Source organism: Lissotriton vulgaris, chromosome 9 (genome assembly GCF_964263255.1).
Source record: "Lissotriton vulgaris chromosome 9, aLisVul1.2, whole genome shotgun sequence".
NCBI lineage: Eukaryota > Metazoa > Chordata > Amphibia > Caudata > Salamandridae > Lissotriton > Lissotriton vulgaris.
In genome coordinates this window covers 150,708,351-150,734,035 of record NC_141697.1, presented here as the reverse complement: position 1 = coordinate 150,734,035, position 25,685 = coordinate 150,708,351, and the positions used below count along the sequence as shown (strand labels likewise).

Below are 25,685 nucleotides of genomic sequence, written 5' to 3'. Positions count from 1 at the left end.
GCATGGGAGATTTGCCGAGAATCACAAGATGTGAAGCTGGTGCTGGGACTCAAACCTCAGTTCCGATGCCATAACACCACATACTCTCCCTTGATAAATGTAATAAAATACCAGTAATCGATCTACATGGTAGTTTTGAATTTCGCAACGTGACCAGAAATATGCAAGATGTTTCACGTTTATAAAACAACTAGCTTACCTGTCGCACGTTGCTGCGATCTCAGAACAAAGGAAATTTAAGGAAACTTTTTATGATAACATTCAATTTACATTGTGTCATTTTTATTGAAACTTATTCATATTAATATGGAAAACATTTTAAAGTGTTGTCTTAATTCTGTTTATTTATTCGAGTGCTTGTGGATACTCGGTATTTTTTGTTTTTCTGTCTGGGGTGCGTACACAAATAAATCAGAAGGTTTTCCGATGCGTGAGCTGGCCACATACAGTTGTCCATGTGAGAAGCACGGATTCTCCAAATGTAGTCCACACACTTGCAGCGATTGTCCTTGTGCTTTGTTTATGGTCATTGCAAAAGCGAGTCGCACCATAAACTGTAAACGTTCAGTATTGGAAAGATTATGAGGGCCCTGGTGGGCCGGAGGGCCAATATTTAACAAATTGTACTTTTTTTTTTTTTTTTTATAGAAACCTTCGCGGGAGTGTACTCAACAACTTCCCAAAGTTTCATGGTGATCGGATGAATGGTGTAGTAATGCATAAAGGACAAACAGCCATACTTCGTTTTTATGTATATAGATAATAATTAGGGAGTTTAGTTTGATAGAGATTCCGCAGCTCCAACTGAGACCTTCCTGCCCGGCTGTCTGCTGTCCTGTCCAGCCTCTTCTGCCTCAGCTGTCTGAGGTCTGGCCAACATTTTCTTCCTTGCTGCTTCTACTAAGTAGAATTTGGCAGGAAGGGGAGGCGGGGGCTATTGTACTCAGGGCATGCCTGATGGCTGATGACACCAACTTTGCCACTCCTTCCACATTTTCAACCGAATCAGCCTCAACTCAGCTTCTTCCTGCCTGTGCTGAACTGTGAGGAGGAGGGGGAATGTATTAACCGCATCGCTGCGGCAGCTTTTCGCGCTGTGTGCGGCAATTTACAAAAAGCTGCGTTACATGACGAGCTCAGCTCGTCATCCGCACACGACCACCGTGGCTGATGACGAGCTGAGCTCGTCATCAGCAGTGAAGGGGTTAAGGAGATGCAGGCGAGAGGGTTTCAATGGAGCGTCTGTAGTCCTGTACAAGAAAAAAACCATGATTAAAAGGTTTGTGGGCTGACTTGCAGGAGTCATTCCAGAGGTTGACCGTTGCATGATCTTCCTTGCGCCCCCACCAATGTTAACGCCCTGGGCGTGGGCCCAGCTCGCAGGTGCTAAAGGCCGGCCCTGCTTGTGGGTTTTGTTTTTCATCCCGGCATTCTCTCTTTGTCACTGTTTTCTTCTCCTGTTATTCTTCCTTCTTTCTCCTTTTTTACCCTTCTCTCTCGAGTTCTGGCTCAAAATGTTATGAATAAATAAATATAAGTCCTGGTCCCAAAAATACTGGAACCACCCCACACAGAGTGCAGGTGAATCGCGCCTTTTGACTCTTTTCGTCTTCTATTTAGGGATATCCGTTCAAACAAGATAAAGTGAAGCGTACAGGAGGGCGATCAACAGCACAGTGATTTTTTGCTTGATGTTCTTCGACTGCACAGATTCTTATTCCAATTCCAGTGCTAAGATGTTTGGGGAAAAACGTTTGTTAAAGATTTCATGCAAATTAGGAGGGCATGCTCTGCATCCAGTGTAGCTGAGGTAGTGTCAGAAGGGTAAGGAAAGGTCAGACCAGCAGTGTCTAGGGCTGGAGCGGGTGACCCAGTGTCATCTTATGAGGATTTGTAGAGCGCGCTTATCACCCGAAGGGTATCTAGACGCTCAGTGTTGACAGAGAACTCAGTTCATTCCCAGGCATGATTGTGCTGCACCTAGAATTCCATGGAGTGTGGGATCCTGGATTTTAGAAACCGAGATTTGAAATGAGAACCCTGGGCAACTTTTCTAAAACTGGTGTCCCAGTTGTTACACCTGAAGTTGGAAGGCACCAGTCAATATATATGGTGGTCATTTATTGGTCTAACTATTAAGGCCCCCTTTCTGAAAACATATTTTTTGGGTTACATTTTACTTTTCAGAGCAGGGCAATATCTTGCTGAGCTTTTCAGATGCTCACCCCACCCCCTCTCTCTCTTGCTCCCTCCTCTTCATCCCCCACTAAGCACTTTCATGGCTGGAATGTCCAACAGAAGGTGTATCCTCTGTTGTTGCTGGATATCCTATGCTTGCAAAGCTTTAGACATAATAAACATAAAAGAATCACTGTTTTGTAGGTGCAAACGATAGTCCTTCTTTTATGTCTATAGCACCATAGACACAGTAAAAGCACTGTCCCCTCCTGGGCATCCAATGAAGGTAGCATTGAAATGGCGAGGGCTGCTGGTGAGAAGATTGAGGAAGTAGAGCATGGAACACAAGCCTTTAACATAGTTGCATTAAGAATATTAACACTTTGATAACAGATATACCTTAATTGAGAATTTTGTTTGGACTAGTTTTCCAATGCAATTTTGTCTAAGTCAAAAAGTAAAATCCCTTATTGAGCCAAGACTCAACATCAACCCAACAACACACACTTGCAAGTTGATCCCTACATTCTACTAGAGCCCCCTGAGGGGAGTTTGGCATGTTCAAGATTTGTATCATCTTCTCTGACTTGCATTGACAGACGGGCTTCTCCATGTGCGTTGGGTGGAGAGAGAACTCGTGTACATGTCTCACCAAGACTGTCACTTCTCTAGCCAAAGTGTTCCATGTGGATTCCACGCACTTGCACACAACATACATGCCAATGGCATGGGGCAAAGGCATCAGGTTCATAGCAGCTAGTATGTCATTGAAAAATCTCCTATTCCCACAATATGTTGAGGAAAAGGCAAATCAAGTATGGTGAAGGTGTCCACACTAAATCTATCTCTGCATAAGAGCTGAATAGTCTTTCTTAACTTGAACATTATCTTGTGTTACCAATCAGGACCTGAAGTGCCTTCACTTTCAGTTCATTCAGTGGGTCTGTACAACTGACCTTTGCCATTCACTTTTATGGGACTTCAAATACGTTATTTAGATGCTCTTCTCGTGTTACTTCTGGGACTCGGCTTGTACAAGACTGACTGATTGTGTTCATTCCCTTAAGTGCAGTAGACATTAAAAGTGTAAAAGCGATAAAAAGTAAAAATACTGCCATCTAAAGTCATGTGCAGATGTTTCTCATTAAAGGTAAAGACTGCTACAAGAATAAAGAAAAAAACATAAAGTGACCGCAAAGACTGACCTATCACCTTTCAAGTGACCAACTTTTGAGGGGGGGGGGGGGGGGGGGGCATGTGTAAAAGCAAATCATACAACTCTCAATGGACAGAGCCAATGGCTGAAGTGGGCTGACCCATTGCCCAATGATGTAGGTTGTGGAAGGTGGAAGCAAAATGTAAATCACACTTTAGCAGGTCACATACCAATGAATGTATGATGTTTTTTGGAAAGCATGAGGATGATGAAACAACTACAGCTGTCCCTTGGCCGAACCTAAACCAGGTTTCACCTGGGAAAGAAGGGGCTGTATGTTCCAGAAAACCACTTAAAATGACCATATGTTCACTAACTAGTATCCCCCTCAAGCCCTCAGGCCGCCTTTCCCTTGCTTCATCAAAATAGAATGGCGTTAAAGGTTCTCAGTGGGTAAGAAAACAAACTTTAACAATGTCTTTGTTCATTTTAGGATTTTATCAACATTTTACAATGTTTCATTATGATTTCAGTACCCACTTCCCTTAACTGTCTTTTACAGTCTCAGAACATGCACATGACAAGTGGTGTGCTCCTTCGCCCCCGAGAAGACCCCGCTAACATACTCTACTCTCAGGATATTGCACCGGCAGAGGAATGTGTTAGTCGAAAAACATAGGGTAATTTATAACATCCATGGCGCTGAGTATAGATCTTCTTGAGAAGATGTGCGTAAAGTCCAGTCAACAGTGTAGGTCAGGATGGGCGACTGCTGCCGAAGACACAGTGCACTGATGTTACTGGCCTCGTTATCACTGGACCGGATCCTGGGATGAGGCGATTAAAAGTCCAGGTGTCTCCATGGCAATAACAAGGGGATGATGGAAATGCAATTACAGTACAGCCTGGTTCTGTTACCAAGGCTCTCCCAGAGGCTGGCCCAGGCATCAGGTTGGTGTAGAAAAGTATTAAGCACAAACATCCATATGTGCTGCTGATAGTCATAAAAGCATAATGAAAAACGATGTTAAATATGTTTATTTAAAACATCTAATTATCTAGCTTCAATTAATAACTTTTTGATGTTGAACTCTTTCTGTAGACTGCATATCTGTGACAAAACTTGTTTTATCCTTCTTGTTCCTTAAACTTACAGCTCTTCCCCGGTCACTCCACTGGTTAGTCCTGCTGACCAGTATAGCACTAAAATGTCGTAAGATGTCAAATGGTAAATCGTGTACCGATGAACTAATCTATCTTGTGATCAAAATGGAACACACAGTATGGAACCGTACAGGACCAAGCGTACTCTGAATCTCTGTCTCCTAGCCTGTGTATACACCAGAGCAGCTAAGCCTTCACGCTGAGGTTAGCCTACTAAGACTCACAAATAAATGGGGAACATGATTCCCTTGCACACTCAACCTATAACACTTAACATGTTGGCCCCTGATAGTCCCCCAGGGGCACCATTAAAAGACTATTGCTGTATACCCCTGAGATGTCAGAATAACCCGTAAACCCTGACACTTGTAGGTCACTTGAAGGTCATAGAAAATTAGTAGGTGACAATACACATAGGGAGGACCTGCACATTTACTCCATGAAGATTCAAAGGTCACAAAGATTTCTCCTGTGCCAGTTCTGCTAGTGAGATGCGCAAAGGTTGCTTCGGCAACCAGGGGCAACAGCCACATTGAGGCAGTCTGATATGTGTTAGATTATGCCACAGTCCCACCAAGTTTCAGAGTCACCAACCTATAGGCTAATCTCTAGTCTACAATCTTTGTCCCATAGATCGGTAATACTACCAAAATAAGCCTGCACGTATTCATTTCTAGAAATCAGTTATAAGCCCATTTCAAGCCATTAGGAACTATCAGCACAACAAGCGCCTAAGGGTGGAAATGCCACTACCGCACGGTACAGGTGTTTGTGCCTCATAGCGCGACTTCTCCGTTGACATTGGGAATAATATTCAATAACAGTCACTGTGATTGGTATTTCCACTAAGTAATCCATTTTGTGCTGCAATATGCTGACTGCACATTTTCCTCCAGGTACAACCTAGTGAAAATGATGCGTGTGGAACCCTGCGCCGTAGTTGCTGTTTGCACGGTGCCTGCAATTTGGCCACTGGTTGAGCCAGATTTAAAATGTCGTCACTCAGGAAGAGCACATCTCATGTGTAATGCCACTGGCATGGAACAACTTGGCAAAGAGCGAACTTGCCTAGAAAAGAGTGCACGTATTTTCAAGATTGGCATGGTTCGATCATAATGGGAGAGCTTCTAAGCCATCATAACGGGAAAATGTCCATGCAGAGATAATGCACCTAAAAGCTTTACACGATAAATTAAAGTGAAATTAAATCAAATAATTTGTAGAGCGCTCTAATAACCAAGGGAGTCTAGGCGCTAGACTCAGTAAGAAGATAGCTGACTGAAGCTAAAGAAGGTATTCTAAAACTTTCCAAGCTGAGTCAAATTGAAAAGTTGGGAACGTTGTGAAACTTTACTGGTTAAAAAAACATTGCACACTTCTAGCAATTCCTCCATTTCCTGATGTAGGTCAGTCCTCCCTTGGCGGCACTCGTCTAGCTTACTTCTTCGATGAATGCCAGAAATTGCAGAGTGAGTGAGATGGTCCAGAGATGAGGGATGACACTTAGGAACTGGACTACTGCAGCAGTAACTTATTTAACTCAGATGACCCCGTTGTTTCAAACTATTTGCTAACCTGCCAAGTGCAAACCGATCACAATCAGTCAATTAGGGTTGTAGCAGAGCATTCCAGCTCCATAAATCCATTCTCGAAATGGCTGTCTTGGAAGGGTGTTGGCCTCTGAAACTCTTAGAGCTGGCAAGCACAATAAGCACTGAGGCCTCTTGCACAGGCAGAACAGAAGAACTGAGGATTCTCTGAAAGGCATAAGAGCCCTAGCGTATGTCTGCACAGGTAATATATAGTCTGGATTGAGTTACGAGCCCTTGTGCGAGGGAAGATGGAATCAATTTGCTGGGGTTGAATACAAGCTCTTATTGACCAGTACGCTCCATGTCGGGGAGTCTCTCGGCTGCCTATATATACTTACTTTCACAAAATAGTGCTAGTTAATATTCTAGAGTCCATACTTTGTTAGGTTAGGTTAAACAACTCTGTAATTTGGTACTAGACCCCTAGGAGCCAGGAGTAGGCTTGACTGGGCTGGCACAACGTAGGGAACGTGAAATGTTCACATCACTCTTCTACACACCTACCCTTCACAGATTCATCAAAAATGAGATGGGCTTGGTGCAACTGTGCCCTCTTCCGGTTGACACCCAGAGTGATTTCTTGATTGGTAGAGGCATGCATCAGATGACTAGAAGTATCCAATCAGAATGGTGCATTGCTGGCAGTACCATGCATCATAAACATCAGGTTTAGTCCATGAATAAATAAGGGAGCTTGGTAATCCGTACAGTGAAATACATCCTGCCTTTAGGGGCAGTACTCACTAGCCGAATCGAAGACATTAATAAGGGCCAGATGTACAAAGCCATTTAGCATTTCTTAACGGGCTGAATCGCTATTTCGGTCCGTTGAGAAATGCTAAGTGGCCTTTTCAAATGTACAAAGGCCCATTTGCAGTCGCAATTTGAGATTTTTACCCTGTAGAAATCACAAATACTAACAGCAATTTAGGAATTGTAAATAGGGGATCCCTATTTGCGATTCCTAAAGCACATGTATATAGCATTTCCTGAATGCGAATTGGGCATTTAGGAGATATTAATATTTACTTGAAGTTGATGGTAACCATGTGCATAATTAAAAAATGCATTAAAAAATTAAAAATGTAATGTGACATGAAGCGCACATATGCCCATGATGCATTTTGGGGTGCCATCGGGGGTGGAGGGAGGGATGCGGGGGCCTTAAGGCCAGAGGACCCTTGGATTTGGATTTCCTAAATTGCGATTTCCTACAAGGAAATCGCAATTTAAGAAATGCAAACCATTTCCTATTTTACCCATAGGTGGGAATGCAATGGCATTTCCAATTTGCGATTCCCTTTTAGCAATTCCTACTATGTAGGAATCGCTATTGGGAAATCGCACAATTATTAGATATCCTTTTGCATTTTCTAAATAGCGATTCCGTTTAGGAAATGCAAAACACCATTTTCGTACATCTGGCCCTATGTCATTTAAAAATGTAATATCCTAAAGGGCAGATACTCTCAGTAGAATTCTCAAGAACTCTGACAGGATGCATCATACAGTATAGATTTTTTAAAGTATAAATCTAATATTGGTTCCCTTTGACCGACTATGCAAATGGACTTTTTAAGGTACTTCTTGGAAAGAGAGAGGTCTTCAGAAATCAGTCTTACCCCTTCGTTGCTTCGCTTCTGCTCCTCACGGCTACGCTTGAGGAGGTGTTGGTCTTTGTGTGCAGGACCAGGACAGAGAATGACCCTGGAATGGCACCTCTTGGAGAATATACATCCATTTCCAGGAGGCATGGCTGAGAGCTCCAGAGCATGACTGGACTGACCAGGAAGAACTCACATTTCCCTGAGATATGACTGGTGTTCAGGAGAAGGAGTCCACCTGAAGAGAATAGAGAGGAGAGACTGTCAGAGAGAATCAGAGAGGAAGAGATCTGAAAAGCGAAAAAGTGCACCCAAAACTGCAGGGAATTAGATTGCAAATCCAAGATTTTTGCCATTGATTTCATTATCAATGTCCATGTTACTGTACAATAGCTGTTGGCGATCTTTTAAACTTGCGGGCATGCCCACCTTTCCTAAAATGCATAAAGTAAAGTGAACATGTCAAACACCCCAAGAATGCAATGTATAGGTGGTTTTCTCCCACAGGGAGATTGGCTAAAAAGCCAAACATTTTACTATAATCTGTGACGAAATATTGCAAGCCTACATAGTCTACAGAGCCAGCCTGGCCCTGCCAAGCAATCCCTGGAAGGTTCGACCCAGAAGAAAGTTGGAAGAAATTCTGCCAAATCAACATTTTACATCTTATTTTCACATCAAAATTTGTCAAGATTTCTTAAAGCCTGCATGTTCTCAAATATACAATAATTATGTCTACAAATGTCAACTTGTCTTGCTCTGAAAATAGTCGGAATTTCCCATCAAATCTATGTATTTAATTTTAGTAAACACATCTATGGCATCTTATACCTCCATATTATGCCACTCCTGGCAACTGTGTGCATGGAGGCACCATCATATGAAAGTAATTTCCATCATGTGCCTGGATATCCACTATCATATCCCATTACAACGTATCATATGTCATAAGGACATGCATCCCTCTTCATATGCTTGTCAGTACTATGTCTTTCACACTATCCTCCACATATCAGTCAATGTCAATATGTTTCAAGATATCTCCCACACAGTAAATGGCAAATTGTATCCAGGTATCTCGGTTAATGCTGGTGGGCCCAAGTCATATGACAATGAATGGCGAAATGTGGATGTATGACGTTACAACGCATACTTTTACCACGCTTACCATTACAACGCGGTATTTACAACGCATACCGTTACAACGCATAGCGCTTAGAGGTGCTGGATAGTGGTAAGTATAATTTTATATTCCAACTCCAGTCCCCGTGGACACTAGGGAAGGTGCTGGATATAAAATTATACTTATTCCCTATCCTAGAGCGCCCCCCAGCGCAATGCGTTGTAATGGTATGCGTGGTAATGCCTGTGTTGTAATGGTAGTGCGTGGTAAAAACTTTGTTGTAACAGTTGTATACCGCGAAATGTACATATCTTGCCATCTATTGATCCTTTGAAATGATGTTCCCCAGTTATCGCCCCGTCTACGCAAGTCAATGCCACCACATACCCAGGTATCTCCCATATGGCAGTTAATGCCAACATTGAGAACTACTCATCATATCCTAGTTTATTTCATGATGTGCCCACAAGGTTATGAGCAGCCACTGTAGTCCCCTAATATGCAAGCCAGTGCCATGGAGTGATCCGGGAATGCTCAAAATGCTAGTCAAAGGCATGACATTCCCCAGGTATCCCCATATGACAGTCAATGTTATGAAATACCCATCTTATCTCTCCATATGCCAGTTAACAACAAAATGCACACCAGGTGTCTTCCATATGTGCCAGTGGAATCCTCTGTGTGCTAATACATGCAATAAATGGCCAGAGGTACCCTAGGTGACCCCCATATGCAATTCAATACCATGGTGTGCTCAAGGTAGTTCCCATAGGCCAATCAATGCCATAATGTGCCCTAATTATCCTCCATATGCCAGCCAGTGCTTTGGTTTGTTCCTTGTGACCTCTCCAAATTAGTCAATTCCCATATGAACCAAGGAGTACCCTGAAACATATGCACACACAAGCCCATAGTCACACACAGACACACCACATGCATATGTGTGCACATTCACTAACTTACCTGCATGCAATGCTCGTCACACCAACTTCCCCCTCCACAAGACACATCTTATTTCACTGATGGAATGCATTCCTGTTTCACTGATCAGCTCTGATCCCAGTGGTGGTCGTGTGTGGGGTAAAGGAAACAGACAGAGGAGATGTCATGACCCACAGGGAGTGGCACCCTGCCCTGGGAGGTGGTAAAGGGGCATCAGCCTGCAGATGAGAGCTCGTGTAGAGAAAGAGCAATGGGCAGTAGGCGGTTCATAACTTCTGTTTGGCCACCCCCTGGACACTCTCCTCTTCCCCTCATTGGAGAGCTGAGCCTGATAAGACAGCTCAGCCTGCCATTGGTACATATTGACCAATGTACAGGTAAGAAAATAGTGCCAGCTTAGCTCTGGTCATCAGTTTAAGAAGTGTGGTGGCTGATAGGTTTGCTACAATATGTCCCACACAATTTAGCGACAGAAACCACCATTCCGAGTTCTGCCCTCAAAAAGCATTAAATGCCATGACATGTCCATACATCTCTGTAGAGCCTGTTCACTATGTTCTGAGCCCATAGGATTGCTCAGCGTCAGGGCCCACAAGGAACACCAGCTCGCAGGGGCAATGATACTACAGCCTGCAGTGGAGACCACACGGAATGCTAGTGAGGACATGAATGGTGCTTCAGCGGGGTCCCGTCTACTTCTCTGCCTCCGGCTCTCATTAGATGGTTGAGTCTTCCACCTGTCTGTCAGGCTGAGCCATCCAATGACGGAAAGAGGCTGTGGTTGTCCTTAACCTACAAGGACATGGTACATGTGGATAGACGATGTTACCATATTGTGCCCAGTGCATGTAACGGGAAAGATCCATTACAACGCAGGCCTTACAACGCGATGCCTTTAGAATGCAGCCAATACAACTCAAGTTCCATTACAACACATGTGATTACAATGCATGCTATTACAACGCATATGCCTCACTGACCAGCACCTTCCCTGAGGTAAGCATCCGGCGGTGTTTGAATAGTAATTTACGTTGTAATGATACATGCGTAGTAATGTCTTGTGGTGTATTAGCATGCGTTGTAATGGAAGTTGCGTTGCAAAAACCGTGTTGTAAAAGTATGTGCTGTAATCGTTTGCGTTGTGATGTCACCCATTCGCATTTAAGTGTCAGTAGCTAAGCTGAAGGTTTGAAGTGAATTCCCACTGCCAGCTTCCTTACTGTGGCAAAGGTGCTGACCAGATTGATATGGCACTGCCCCATATGCCCTGCTAGACCACCCACCACTCTGATGACCATCCCTGGTTTAATCGTGCACACATACATGTTTTAATATTTTGTGCATTAGTGTGCATAACCTGCACGTGTTGTTATCTGAAAGATACATAGCTGGTGACTGTCCCACTGTGTTATGATAATCAACTTCCCTGGATGGAAACCGATAAAGCATTGAGCCGTCTGTAATGGCTACCAGACTCACCCAGTGGTCCAGTTTCTTTGCCTCCTCACGCATGCAAGCCGCCCCCCATAACCTCGAGCTGGTGAATTCCTTTCCCTGGGTGATTGCTTCTCTGTGTCTGGTCCTGCTTTGTGTCCCTGTTTTTATTTGCATCACGTTTAATTAGAGGAAGTTCCAAAGGTCCTCTTTGTCCATAAACCATGCTTTATCCGCTGCCTCCTGTCACACTCTTTCTCAGGCGGTTCCTCAAGAATTTGCAGCTCAATTTACATTCCTTTGCCCTTTCATTAAATCACCTCACGCTCTCAGATGCCATGAGTTTGCGTTAAAGAACACTACAAATGAATACATTAAAGTGGGTACATGTGTGCACTACCAGTGTCCTCTTGGAGGAGGAAAGCCATGGAGCGTGTGTGGGATTCCACCCCTTGTAGGTGGAAAGGGATGCTTCGGGGTGAATCTATGGATTGTCAAAACAAATAGAGAGTAACCCCTCAAACCCAAGGGACTGGGATATTTAAACCAAATCAACAATTTCTCCTCTTAGTCAACATTAGGTCATTCCATCATTTATATTTTTCAATACCAGAGTTTATAAAAATATGTATGGCTTTGGTCCCACATAAGGGCACAGACACCTCTGTCCTTTGAAGGTCCCCCCTGAAAGCGATTTCAAGATCTTCACCACAAAAACCATGGCCGCCTGGGGTTCGCTGTGTCCAGTCTCTCACTGCTTGCACCAGTGAATCAACGTCACTAGGGGCCTTCAAAGAAGGAAGGTGTCTGGGTCCTCTTTTGGGGGTGAGCCATGAAGCAATCTTTCTCTGGCAATGCACCCCAGATCTTGGATACACCTCCCTTCCAGATCAGATATGCCTCCTCTTTCTCCACCTTCAAGATGTGCCTCAAAAAACCTTCTCTACAAACATGAGCAGCAGAGATCCAATGAGTCGCACCCATGATTGTTGCTATATTCATAGTAATCTCTTTTACAGGTGTTTACACTCTGTTAATGTTCTGCTATGTTATGTATTGCCATGTCATCTCCATGCAAATGTTACACTGCTGTAACACTTCCATTCTTCCATCTTTATTATGAAGTTCTCTGCCACCATGGATGTGGGTCTAACCCCAGCCACATAAATGCAAAGAAAGTATAAGGTATAATAAATACATAATATATCATGGAGTTAGAGGATGGTTCCTTTGGGCTGAGTCGATGACAGCAGGAGATCTCTGAGACAATAATGAGCCTCAGGCACCTCATAGTCTGAGTGGTGCTGGCTTTGGTGGCAGGATAAGGGGCAAACCTACTGGCATCCCATGTAGTGATTTCCATCTCTGAGCCACTGAGGCAATGGACACTCTCCCACCCTTTTAATAACAAAAAACAATCCAGCCACGCTCTTATTTCATCCTGCCTACACTCCTTTGCCCAGGTGTGATGAATCTGTATGTTTTTCCTGTATACCCCAAATTTCAACGTGTGATGCTTGGTGAGGCCTGAGTGCATTTAAGTATAAAAAACACGGGTTGTAGAGAGAAACCTGCAGGACACGGTGTGGTACCTTTCCTCTGGATGTTGTTGACACTGTGCTAAGGATGGCATAAATGCACTGCTTTTAGGCGCTCGTTCATTCAAAAGGTTCCTACAGCTAATAAACCTTTGTACATGAGTGTACATGAGTGTATATCCGTGTAAGAATTAATTACGCATGAAAATCCAGGGAATACGGACCTTTGCTAATATTTAATTTGTAAAAACAATGAATATAAGAACAAGGTCACATTTTAGATATGGTCTGGTATTACTAACCAAACGATAGTCTTAACATTTTATAAATGTTTAGATACATGTTTTGTAATGTCGTGAGATACGTATTTTATTGTAATTCTGGATAATGTACTGCAATTTTGCACAGATTTTAAGTAATTATGCAAAAATAAAATGTATTAATTCATTTATTCATATATCAGTGTATCGCACGCAGCTGCACAGAACATGGGGCGAATCAGTTCATCTGGACTTCCTCCTTTTGTACCCACCGTGGGTGTCTCCAGGTGAAACACTGTCCCCGAAAAGCTCGTGGTGCTGCTGTGGTGTTAGAGCGCCTACCATCACCCGCTCCCAATGCGGCGCTGCGTTATCCATCACCGAGGAAACCCAAGGGCAGTCCGTCTCAAAATGGCAAGAGTACTCTATGGACATAAAGGAAAGATAGATTCCGTAAGATATGTAATGCATATATACGGTTGTAATTGGGTACCATAAACAAACCCCATGTGTTCCATGACATGTTAGCAGAATAAAACGATTACAAATATTAATAATGACCATGTATTGGAAGCACACCGCAAAATGAATGATCTAATAGCTCATTTAATAAAGGAACAAACATTGCTTAAATTAATGGTACTCATTTTATCCATTTCTAAAGGATTGGGGACTTGGTCAGCTCTGCCTATCATCTACACCTACAAATTACAGATTTCCCATAGATCTCTGCTGCAGGTTTTCAATGCAGTGAGATGCTTTACATGTCGGTAGCTCAGTGAGATGAGCGCTGGACGCTGGTGCTGCCAAGTGACACAATCTGGGATAACAGGCTGCATATGTTACACTAGGGCTCTCACTCCAAAAGGACAGCTCATCAGGGTTACACATATAGCATACATTACGAACTTTTTCCCTGCAATAATTCCGCCAGATACAATTTGGCTGAATTTATGATGGAAGAACATATAATATTCAACAGCCAGTAATTATTGACAACTATTAATATTAAGGTTAATAACAATATTGAAATTCATATTGATATTGATTTTGAAGCTACTACTAATAAGAGATTTTGCTAGCAATAACATAACAAAGAAAGTTAGGGAAAATAGTGAGAATGGAGACCGCAGGGAGGAAAAAGACACAGGAAATGTGAGGAAGTGTGGAATGGTGGAACTAAGAGACATGAGGTGGAATAGAGATTAGGCAGCCTTGGCAGTCAACTGCATTGATGGCGGGAAGCTACGAAAAACTTCAGGCCCCTGCATTTCTATTCTTTTATTTTTGCATCTTAAGCACTGCTGCTGATCCCTTTATGCAGAGCAGAGAGAATGAGTCCCTTCCGCGAGGTGCAGCTCTGCAGTCCGCACACGGTGTCTTTATATAGGCAGTGGGATCAGCTTGATGCAATTGAAAGACCCCCCCTATGGCTGATGCTGCTCCCTTCTTGGGGGTCTGAGCACTATCTGGAATCCTGATCAAGTTGTTTTTCATAATCAGCGCTAACGTCGCAGACAGAGCGACAGCATCCTGCCCATCAATCCTAATAACATGCCTAGAGTGAGTAATTCAGTTATCCCAAGCTCACAGCCCCGCCCACTGTATCCACTGGTCTGTGCTGCTTTGCCACCAATGCCTCATTCCAGTCTGATATCTCCTCTCCTTCCCCCAGAAAAATGATTATTTGAACAAAGCACCACAGACCACGGAAAATCAAATCAATCTTACCAGGCCCATGCGCATTACCTCCTCATCCGTAATGCTCATGCCGAACTTTACTTCATGAGGCTCTGTCTCTTACCCTCATAAAGTGTCACCTATTATTTGAATTTAAACTTTAAATTACCCCTCCTGAACGATTATACAGACAAGTGGTCCTAACCAGGCTTTTACCCATCCTGTAACATAAAGGAGGTACTAAACCCTTGTTCTTCTTCGATTTTAGGGTCGAGGCTGTGAGAGCAGGCGCTAGCGCATGCGTCTCGCTGGCGAGACCCTCTTGTACACAAAAAGGGCTTGGAGCCCACCTGTTGCTTACCATTTGTTGGCTTGTGTGGCACTCTTCTTTACAGCTTCGTAATTCATCAAGGCAGGACTAACATCATTTCTGTTATTCTCTCTGGAGCAGGGACCAAGCACCGATTGATTCAACTTCATCAGTGCCAGCCCGCTGCTCCCAGCGTTATTAAGGTACTATTTTGTACTGTTTAACATTAAGTGCCCTGCAAGCAGAAGACGCGTGACTGGCAAAAAGGTGCTCAGTAGGACAAACAAAACTGCAAAGAACAATTTTCTATAAATAACTTTCTTTTATTTTACAAGGCTTCTTTTCTCACTTTGCACACATTTTTTTGTGCTCATGGATGCTATTCTTAAAAGATGAGGATAATGTTATAGCCAATTGACATTGTTTCTTTCTTATATGTGATTTCTGAAATGATGCTCTAACACATAATCGTGCAGTACATCCCAATCCACCCCACACCAATCTGCCCCACTACAGTCCACTCTACCTCACACCAATCTGCACTACTCATTCGAATCCACGCCAAAGCAATCCAACCCACTCCACTCCAATCTGCCCTACTGCAATTGAACCACTTCAATTCTCCCCACACCAATCCAAAACAATCTGCCTCAGTCGAATCCAAAACAATCTGCCCCACTCCAATCTTCTGTACTCCTAACTGCCCTACTCCAATAGAAACCAATCTGCCCCACTCCAAAATATTCTGCCCCACTCCAGTCCAAAACAATCTGCCCCCCTCCAATCCCAAAAAAATTCTGCCCCATGCCAATCTACAAATGTCTGCCCCACTCCAATCAAAAACAATCTGCCCGAATCCAATCTAAAACAATCTGCGCCACTTCAGTCTGCCACACTTCAATCTGCCCCACTCCAATCTGCCCTACTCCAATCCAAAACAATCTGCCCCACTCCAATCCAAAACAATCATCCCACACCAATATGCCCCACTCTAATCCAAAGCAATCTGCAACACTCCAACCTGCCCCACTCCAATCTGCCCCACACCAATCCAAAACAATGTGCCCACTCCATTCTGCATCATTCCAATCCAAAACAATCTATCTGCCTATTCCAATAAACTCCACTCCAATCCATCCCACTCCAATCTTCACCATTCCAATCTATAACAACCCACCCACTCCAGTCCTTCCCACTTTAATCCTCCCTATTCCAATTCGCCCCGCCCCAATTCACCCACTCCAATCCAATCCATCCCACACAATCCAAACCACCCTAATCCAGCCCAATCCAATCTACTCTACTCAAATCCAGTTCACCGCACTTAATCCCAATCCAATCCACCCCACTCCCTCCCCAATCCACCCCACCCCAATCCAACCCACCCCACTCCAAACCAAAACAATCTACCCCACTCGAATCTGAACCACACCGATCTGCCCCACTCCAATCCAAAACATTCTGCCTCACTCAATCTAAAGCACTCTTCCCCAATCTAATCCAAAATAATCTGCCCCAATCCAATCTAAAATAATCTGACCCACTCCAATCCAAAACAACCGACCCTCCTCCAATCTGCCTCACTCTAATTCAAATCAATCTGCCTCAGTCAATTCAAACAAATCTGCCCCAATCCAATCCGCCACACTGCAATCCAAAACATCCCACTCCAGTCCAAAACAGTCTGCCTCACTTCAATCTGCCACACACCAATCTGCCCCGCTCCCATCCAAAACAATCTGCCCCATTCAATCTAAAACACTCTTCCCAACTCAATCCAAAACAACCAGCCCCATTCCAATTCAAAACAATATGCACCACTTCAATCCAAAACAATCCACCTCACTCTAATCAGCCCCACTCCAATCCAAAACAGTCTGCCTCACTCCAATCTGCCCCATTCTAATCCAAAACAATCTGCCTCACTCCAGTCTGTCCCACTCCAATCCAAAACAATCTGCCCCACTACAACCCATAACAATGTACTTCACCTCAATCAGCCTCACTCCAATCCAAAACAATCTGCCCGACTCCAATCAGGCCTGCCCAAATCCAAAACAATCTGCCCCATTCCAATCTACCTCATTTCAATCATCCCCACTCCAGTCCAAAACAATCTGCCCCACTCCAATCCAATCCAATTCAATCTGTTCCCTCCAACCCAATCAGTCTGCCCCACTCCAATCTGCCCACGCCAATCCAACGCAACCTACCCCAATCCAATCAAAGACAATCAGCCCACACTAATCTGCCGCACTCCAATCCAAAACAATCTGCAACACTAATTCAATCCACCCTAATCCAGCCCAATTAAATCTACCCTACTCCAATCCAATCCACCACACTTTAACCCAATCCAATCCAAACCAAACCACCCTACTCCCCCCTAATCCACACCACTCTAATCCACCACACTCCAATCCAAAACAATCTGTCCGACAACAATCTGTCCCAATCCAATCCAAAACAATCTGCCCACTCCAATTCAAAACAATCCACCTTACTACAATCTGCCCCACTCCAATCCAAAACAATCTGCCTCACTCAATACAAACAAATCTGCTCCAGTATAATCCAAAACAATCTCCCCCACTGCAATCCAAAACAATCCACCCCAATCCAATCTGCCCCCTCCAATCCAATCAGTTTGCCCCACTCCAATCTGCCCCACTCCAATCCAAAACAATCTGCTCCACTTTAATCCAAAACAATCGTCCCAACCCAATCTGCCCCATTCCAATCCAAAACAATCTGCAATACTCCAACCTGCCCCACTCCAGTCTGCCCCACTCCCATCCACCCCACTCTAATCGAAACAGTCTGCCCCACTCTAATCTGCCCCCACTTCAATATGCCCACTCCAATCTGCCTCACTCCAATCCAAAACAATCTGCCCATTCCAATCGGCCCCACTCCAATCTTCTCCACTCCAATCTAAAACAACCCACACCAATCCACCCTAATCCAGCCCAATCCAATATACCCTACTCCAATCCAATCTACCTCACTTCACCCCAATCCAGTCCAATATAATCCAATACAATACAATTAACCTCACTCTCTCCCCAATCCACTCCTCTCCACTCCAATCCAATACAACCCACTCTAATACAAAACAATCCTCCCACTCTAATCCAAAACAGTCTGCCCCACTCCAATTTGTCCCACTCCAATCCAAAACAATGTTCCCCATTTCAATCCAAAGCAATGTGCCCCACTACAATCAACCTCACTCCAATCCAAAACAATCTGTCTCACTCTAATCAGCCCCACTGCAATCCAAAACAATCTGCCCCATTCCAATCTGCCCCACTCCAATCCGCCCTAGTGAAAAATCCCATACAATCTGGCCAATTCCAATCTGCCCCACTCCAAACCACCCCACTCCCATCCAGTTCACCACTTCACCCCAATCCAAAATACCTCACCCCAATCCAATCTACCTCACCCCAATCCAATCTACCTCAGCCCAATCCAATCCACCCCTCCAGTCCAATCCACTCCACCCCACCCCAATCCAATCCACCCCAATCATGCCAAATCCAATCTACCTCATTCCAATCCACCCCACTCCGCTCCAGTTCAATCCACCTCACCCACCCCATCCAATCTATACCATATATATACCTATGCCAACCATCTAGAGGGAACAGGGGTATGAGTTCTAACCTTCTGATGGGCAAACAGGCTATTGGACACAGGAAAACCACCTATCTGTTTCAGAGATATTGTTAGATTTCAAGTAAGTGAGGCCCGTAGCTGCTGAAGTCCAAAGTGTGGATTGAGCCTGTCTGTCTCCTAGGAGATTCTGAACAGGAGAAGCAGCTTCCAACTCCCTGGCCAGCAAATCCTGTCTGAGGTCGCTGGGACCTTATATGGTCTGCTAGTGGTTGCTACATGTCTACACTGATTGGTAGTTGTATCTGGTGTTTCTATTGGATTAGGGTTAATATCCTCATTGGTTGGGTATTTGAGGGTTCTGATTGGTTTCTGGGTCTGTGATTCAATCATTGTAGGGTTGGGACATAGGCTAGGGTTAGGATTTCTATTGGAAGTAGGGACTAGAGCTTCCTATGTTATTGGTTGTTGGAAGTAGGGTGGGACTAGGGCTATGGTTAGACCTTTAATTGGCAGTAGCAATTTGGGCTTCTGGTGTGATTGGTTGCTGGACTAGGTGTGGGACTTAGAGTAGGGTTAGGCTTTCTATTGGAAGTAGGGACTAGGGCTACCTGTGCCATTGGTTGCATGGACTTGTTTTGGGACTACTGGTAGGGCTAGGGCCTTTATTGGACGTAGAGATCAGGGTTTTTGAACTGATTGGGGGCTTGGACTAGGGCTAAGATTGGCTGTAAGGTCCTGGTCTCCTATTGGTTCTAGATTTTAGGGCTAGTGGTGTGATTGGATAGTGTTAGGGCTATGGTTCCCATTGGCTGAAGGGGTCACCTGATTACTAGGGCTATAAAAAGCCAGGGTTAGGGTGTCTCAGCTGAGGGCAGAGAGGACTAGGGTAGTTGCTTGTTTGAACCTGTTAAGGGCAGAGAGGACAAGGGTAGTTGCCTGTTTGAGCCTGTTCGAGACTGGTCAGGACTAGGGCCAGAAATGCTGCCCCTTTTCTCATTTAGCAATACCCAGCCCACACCATCCACATCCACAAACAGAGCAACACACACACAAAATGTACAACACGCACAACACTATGCACAGATTAATGTACCAGCATGCACTACAAACCCAGCACCTCTTTTACTATACCGATCTCCTAAAACAAACCTTTCTAAACTCTTCCCTCTGAGTCCTCCCCTCCAAAACTCATTTTTACTCATCCAAAAGCCTCCTCCTACTGCTAAGATCTAAAAAAATAAAAAAATCCTTCTCTCTTTTATCCCTCCACTATCCTTTTAAATCGAAATTAACAGACTAACATATTCACTTCTCAAATTCCATATTAAACTATACTAATATACTACCCAAAACACTGAATAACATATCCACTACTCAAATTACTTCATATTTTTTACTATACTAATTTTCAACAGTAATCCCTTACGGAGTGGCGTGCTACTCGCCAGAAAAGCTCTTCAACACCCATCAGGGGTAACAACTGCTATATGAATGCAAATCTTTCTTCCCCTTTTATCCCTCCGCTATCCTTCTCACTCAAAGTAACTGACTAATATTCACCACTGAAATTACTTCATATTTCACCATATTAATTCACCACTAATCCTTTGTAGGCTTCCTGAATAGCGTGCGTCAGCGAGCACTATATAAATACAAACCTTTGTCCTCCTCTATCCTTCTGCTATCATTCCAAATCCAAATAACTGACTAACCTATCCACCACTTAAAATGTTCTTGCATGTTTCACTATACTAATTCAACACTAATCCTCTTTGGGTCCCGGAGTAGCGTGCTACTCGCCGAAAAAGCGCTTCGATGCCTCGTCAGGGGTAGTAAGCGCTATATAAATGCAATTACAATACAATACAATACAATATGGAGGACAGAGAACGGACTTCAGGGCCTTGGCCTCCCTTTGCCGTTGCCTCATCTGTTTAGTTCCATTCCAAAAAGGATCAGTGCACCCTAGTTGTATCTCACTGCTCCCCAATTTCTGCTCCTTTCCTCCATCCCTATGAACATGGAGAAAAGATCCAATGTCCCTTCATTGACCAAGGCGCCTCCTCTATGCCTTTCCCTATTCCACTTCCTGGGCAGGGTTCTGCAGAAGGTATGGAATAATCAGGCAGAGTTCCTTCTCCTTGCCCACCCTTGGCCCAGGAGACCATGGATCCCCTCCTTCAACAGATGGCAGCTCAACTTCCCTAAATCTTTCCAATACTGCCATCTCCTCTCAGATCTCCATGCCTGTCAACTAGGTCCCTTCAGCACAGATTGCTAGGGTCTGACAATCTGGATTGATTTCTCTGGGATATCTTCCTGAGGTGTCCCTGTCTGGCCAATGGCTCAGGAGTCAAAGCACTTTAAAAGTTTGCTCTAGAAAAACAGAAATTCAGTTTTAATATGAATCTAGACAGCTTCAACCCTCAGAGGGTAAAGATGTTAGATTTTCTTAGAGATGGTTTTATCTTGGGTTCTTGGCACCTCTACTATTAGAATTTTGTGGGCCGCTCTAAGAGTGGTGAGAAGTTCTGATCTCTTTCGGCTTGATTTCCTAGCTCTTTTAAGACATTTTTCTTTAAGACGCCCAGTATGCGTTCTCCGATTCCAACCTAGGGACTTCTAGTTGTTCTACAGAGCCTCAAGGAGGATCCATTTGAACGTCTCAAATCTACTGTTTTAAAATGCTTTACCTTAAAGGTTATCTTCTTATTGCTGTGTCCTCAAGTCGTAGACGGGATGATATTGAGGCATTACTGTCTCACACTGCATTTATCAGATTCTTTTTTGACAAACTTGCGCTTAGGCCATGACCATCTATTCTTCCAAAGGTGTTTTTCACCCTTAAAATTTCTCAGGATCTACTGCTACTAGCCCTCTTTCCTAATCCTTCTTTGTTTGAGAAGATCCTTTGGTATTCTCTGAACCTATGTAGAGCTTATTTTTATTGTTCCTTTTTTTTTGTTACTTTGGGACTTGCCACTGAAGGTCATCACCTCATTATGACTACTTTGAGCTGCTGGATCATGTGAACTATTCAATTTAGCCTATATGAAAGCAGGTGATCTTCATGTTCAGGTTTAAGGTTAATCTACAAAAAGTAATTCTTAATCCTGGGTCGCTTTCCAAGGCGGTTCTGTTAGAGATATTTGCACTGCAGCCATATAGGCCTCTCCCAATACCTTTATTTCTGATTACTGGTTACAAATGGGAAAGGTTGTTGCTAATTCTTATAGTTCTTTAGCTTTTAGTTAATTACAATAAATGTGTGGTTGCATTCGAGGCAAATAAAAATCACAGTGTGCTGCATTTGTGGTCTTCAATTTGCTCTATGCTTTTATTTGGTGGTCAACAAATTACTTTTGTTTGGGTATTTCCTGAAGAAGTAAGGTCTAGAATAAGAGTGATTGATTTGGAGGTAATGCTCAAACTATCTATATTTTAAAAGGGGCGTACCAGGAGGAGCCAGGTTGGCATCCTTCTTCTATATGATTGTTCAGGAGCATTAATTTAAAGTTTTGCTTTTAAATAAGTGAATTCTGTGCAAGTATGGGACAGCACCACATGAAGTATGGACTGGGATGAGGAGGACTGGGACACGGTATAAGTAAGTTAATCACACGTTTATTGTTTTTGGTTGCAGACAGTGTTGTTGTTGCTAAACAGAAGTGTGTCAGAACAGAAATGATTAATGGCTTTTATGATTCTAGACCCTACACTTTCCTTTACAGGCTTCCTGGAAGTTGAGTTTAATTGCACGCTTGGATCCTGTACTGGGTTCAATAAAACTTAATTGGTTCATAACATTTCAGATGTTTGTTCTCTATAAACCATCTTAACTCCAGCTTTATTTATTTAATGTGGCACAGACCAAAGGGTATTGGGGGAGGAAAGCAGCCGGGGTGTCACCGCAACAAATATTTTCAATTACAGTGCATACCCTGCTCCAGGTCATCATGGACTCCCACAAATCATTGCTCTCAGGAGTCACAGAATGCATGAAGTTGCCACATAAAATTCTGGGGCTTGAAACATGATGACATGGAGTGCAGGGATCAATTTTGCAATAATGTGGCCATATACGTGTGATTGTTTCCAATTCTGAAGGTCACACCATCAGAAAAATAAAGGCACATTGGAGCCAGCAAAAATACACACTACTCCAGTGGACAATCTTTTAAGTAAGGGGTCTCCAACACAACTCGTGGGCTGTTAAATCTAATGCTTCATTGTTTGCTCGTGGATGCAGTTGGTGGGCACCGGCACTCATTTTTGGGGATTGGGACTGTTTTTTAATCATCAAACTTTGATCCAGAGCAAGAGAGAGAAAGGCAGAACAAAGAAAAAGAACAAGTAGAAGAAAGGTAGGAAAACAGTGTCAAAGGAAGAAAGCAAAGATAAAAAAAACTCTAAGGGTAAGCAAAAGAGACATGAAGCCATGTGTGGTGGACTAAAGAGGCATGAGGTGGACTTAAGAATAGGTGTTCTTGATAGTCAGCAATCCTGACATAAGGTGGCCACGTAACTCAATGTTATACTGGACACTTTTCCAGCTCTGGGCTTTCATGCCATATCTTAGTGCATTCTGGTGGTTGTAGTTTGGTTTGCTTTAGTTGAACGAACTAGACTAAAACATCTGGAAGTAATTATTTGTAGGTTCAAATCACAGAAATGGAAGCAGTCTCCCTGATGACCACTTTACACTGAGATTCAGTACTGCAGGTAGCAGGCTCCTTAGAAGAAATGCACTTCCAGTTCTAGAGGTCATAACACCTGAAGGATAAAATCACTTATGGGATACCTTTGAGAATGGGCTGCAGTGATGAACAATCATTTAAATCAGTGGTGTTTAGCATAGGTCCAGGATTGCCCGATCCATGCCAGAGTTTCAGGATAATCCGACCATGAAAGTGTTGATTAAGCTTCATTGTTTGAAATTTTGTCTTCAGTGGATAACCATGAAAATCTGGAATGGATCTGGTTCTCCTGCAGATGAAAACTTCTAATTTAAATCAAAAGTTTTTTAAATATGTACACTATGTAGGAAAAGAGATCTAGGGCTTACACTACACACCTAATTAGCGAGGCCTCAACTGGAGCGCTGTGTTCAGTTATGGAGGCTGCGTATTAAGAAGAATTAAAGCACATAAGACACAGAGATACGCTACATTAGAGGTGTTTTTAGTATATGTCCAAGACCGCTGGATCCATGCCAGATGTTCAGGATAATCTTGCTATGTGAATGCTTTCATAAAGATCCATTATAAGTAGCTTTATCATCTGTGGATGTCCTGTAAATCTAGCATGGATTTATCGCTACAGCAAGTGGACATCCTATGTTTACATCACAAATTGTAGGATGAGAAGCTCACAGTTGTAAACAGGTGTATAAGGGACGAATGGAGTTTTAGGGGCATATACCAGAATATAATTTCATTCGGAAATTCCCAGTATTCAAGTTCCATTGTCAGTGGCTAACATCGCACAGCAGGAAAAAGCTATAAAAAGTCACCTATTCCACCACATAAAGATTATTCTTAAACTCCTCCAACTTTTTGCACTACATGAACTTTGCAAAGGGAATAAAACCCGTAAAAACATATTTCATGAGAGAATTCCCCTGCAGAAATGTTTTTTTGGGGGAAAAGGCAAAATTGTATGAAGTAGACAAACTGCAAAGTGCGAAAGTTATGCACTTGTCCCAATTCCGCAAGGGGGTGTTCGCCCTGAATATCGAACCCACAATATAGTTGGGGAAGAACATCAAGGGCAAACTATTGAAAACAAATTTCGACAGGTAAGTGAGTCTAGATTTTCTATACCTAACTCCACATATATGTACCTTCATGGTACATCTGTCTTCAAGGTGCGAGTTAGCAATATTAAATTTAGACTTCCTTATATGCATTTACCTTTCAATACTTTGTTCCTCGATATTCTGTCCTCGATATCTTCTACCATGATATTGAGGGTGTCGATATTCAGGAGTACAACCCTGCATGGGGATTATATTTTTCTAAACTACATTCAAACTCAGCTATCTCATTTGAAGTTCACTATCCATTCCTAGAGAGGGAAAATCTTTTTTAGGCTTTTACAAATAACAGTACGATGTATCCTCGCATCGAATGTCTGCACGTGTTTCTTCTTGTTTTATGTAGGTAAGTGTTATTTTTTTGCTTTTTCTCTTCTTTTCTTGTTCAGATTGACTTTACATTTTCTATCCACTTCTTGATAGCTTAATACTGGGGAACTGCTTCTTACCTGCACTGGAAAAATGATTGTCTTGTACTCCAATGGCAGTGGGGGAGGAGTCCGGCAGACGAGGGTCCAATGATGAGGCATCTTTTTTTGTTTCAATCCCAAAGCCATAAACAGCGACTATGAAAAAAATACAAGAAAATAAATCAAGGAAAATGAATAGCAAAGTGTTTCCATCCCACATCAGGGGTAGTAAGCGCTATATATATCTATATCTATATCTATATCTATATCTATATATATATATATATTCTTATTAAACTGTCACATATATCCAATTCTTAACTACTGCATTAATAGTTATGAATAGCAGAATCCTAGTTTTATGAAAAAACTCAAATGCATGAAAGTTTTTTCTGGGATTCATGAGGCTCGCTTCATGGTTTTTTATAAACAATATTTATTGAAAACAACATCTAATTATTTATCTATTGTAAATATATGAATTAAGGATTTTTTCTTAAAAAACTACTTTTTTTTGTGTTGTTCCGAGATTTTATAAATGCTTGCCTCTTTTGCACAGTGAATATATACATATAATGTTGATATAAAATGATTCGAGCTGACAGCTCGGGATATGAACAATGTGATGGTAGGGCACTGTGCCCATTATTATGAATTGGTGAATATCACTTTAATTTGAGAAGGATGTACTACTGATCATGTGATCGCTTGCACTATTTATGTCACTTCCTTTCTTCTCTGCATGACATGTGATCAAGCCTCGGCTGAGGTTAAACGCGTCATGGCGACTGGTGGGCTGTTATTCTTCACGAATAAAAAGCACTGAAACGAGAGCACGGAGTTAGTGGCTTTACTCAT

The 25,685-nt window shown here is 43.0% G+C and overlaps 1 protein-coding gene across 1 annotated transcript in view; it reads right to left on the bottom strand.

Moving 5' to 3' along the window:
- The window catches only part of LTK (leukocyte receptor tyrosine kinase), a 655,467-nt gene that overhangs the window by 295,968 nt on the left and 333,814 nt on the right, over window positions 1-25,685 (bottom strand). The window contains exons 2-4 of the mRNA XM_086937237.1: window positions 24,867-24,983; window positions 13,264-13,416; window positions 7,713-7,932 (exon numbers count right to left, since the gene is read on the bottom strand). Coding sequence (XP_086793363.1) covers window positions 7,713-7,932; window positions 13,264-13,416; window positions 24,867-24,983 — 490 coding nt within the window. The remainder of the gene's footprint in view (window positions 1-7,712; window positions 7,933-13,263; window positions 13,417-24,866; window positions 24,984-25,685) is intronic.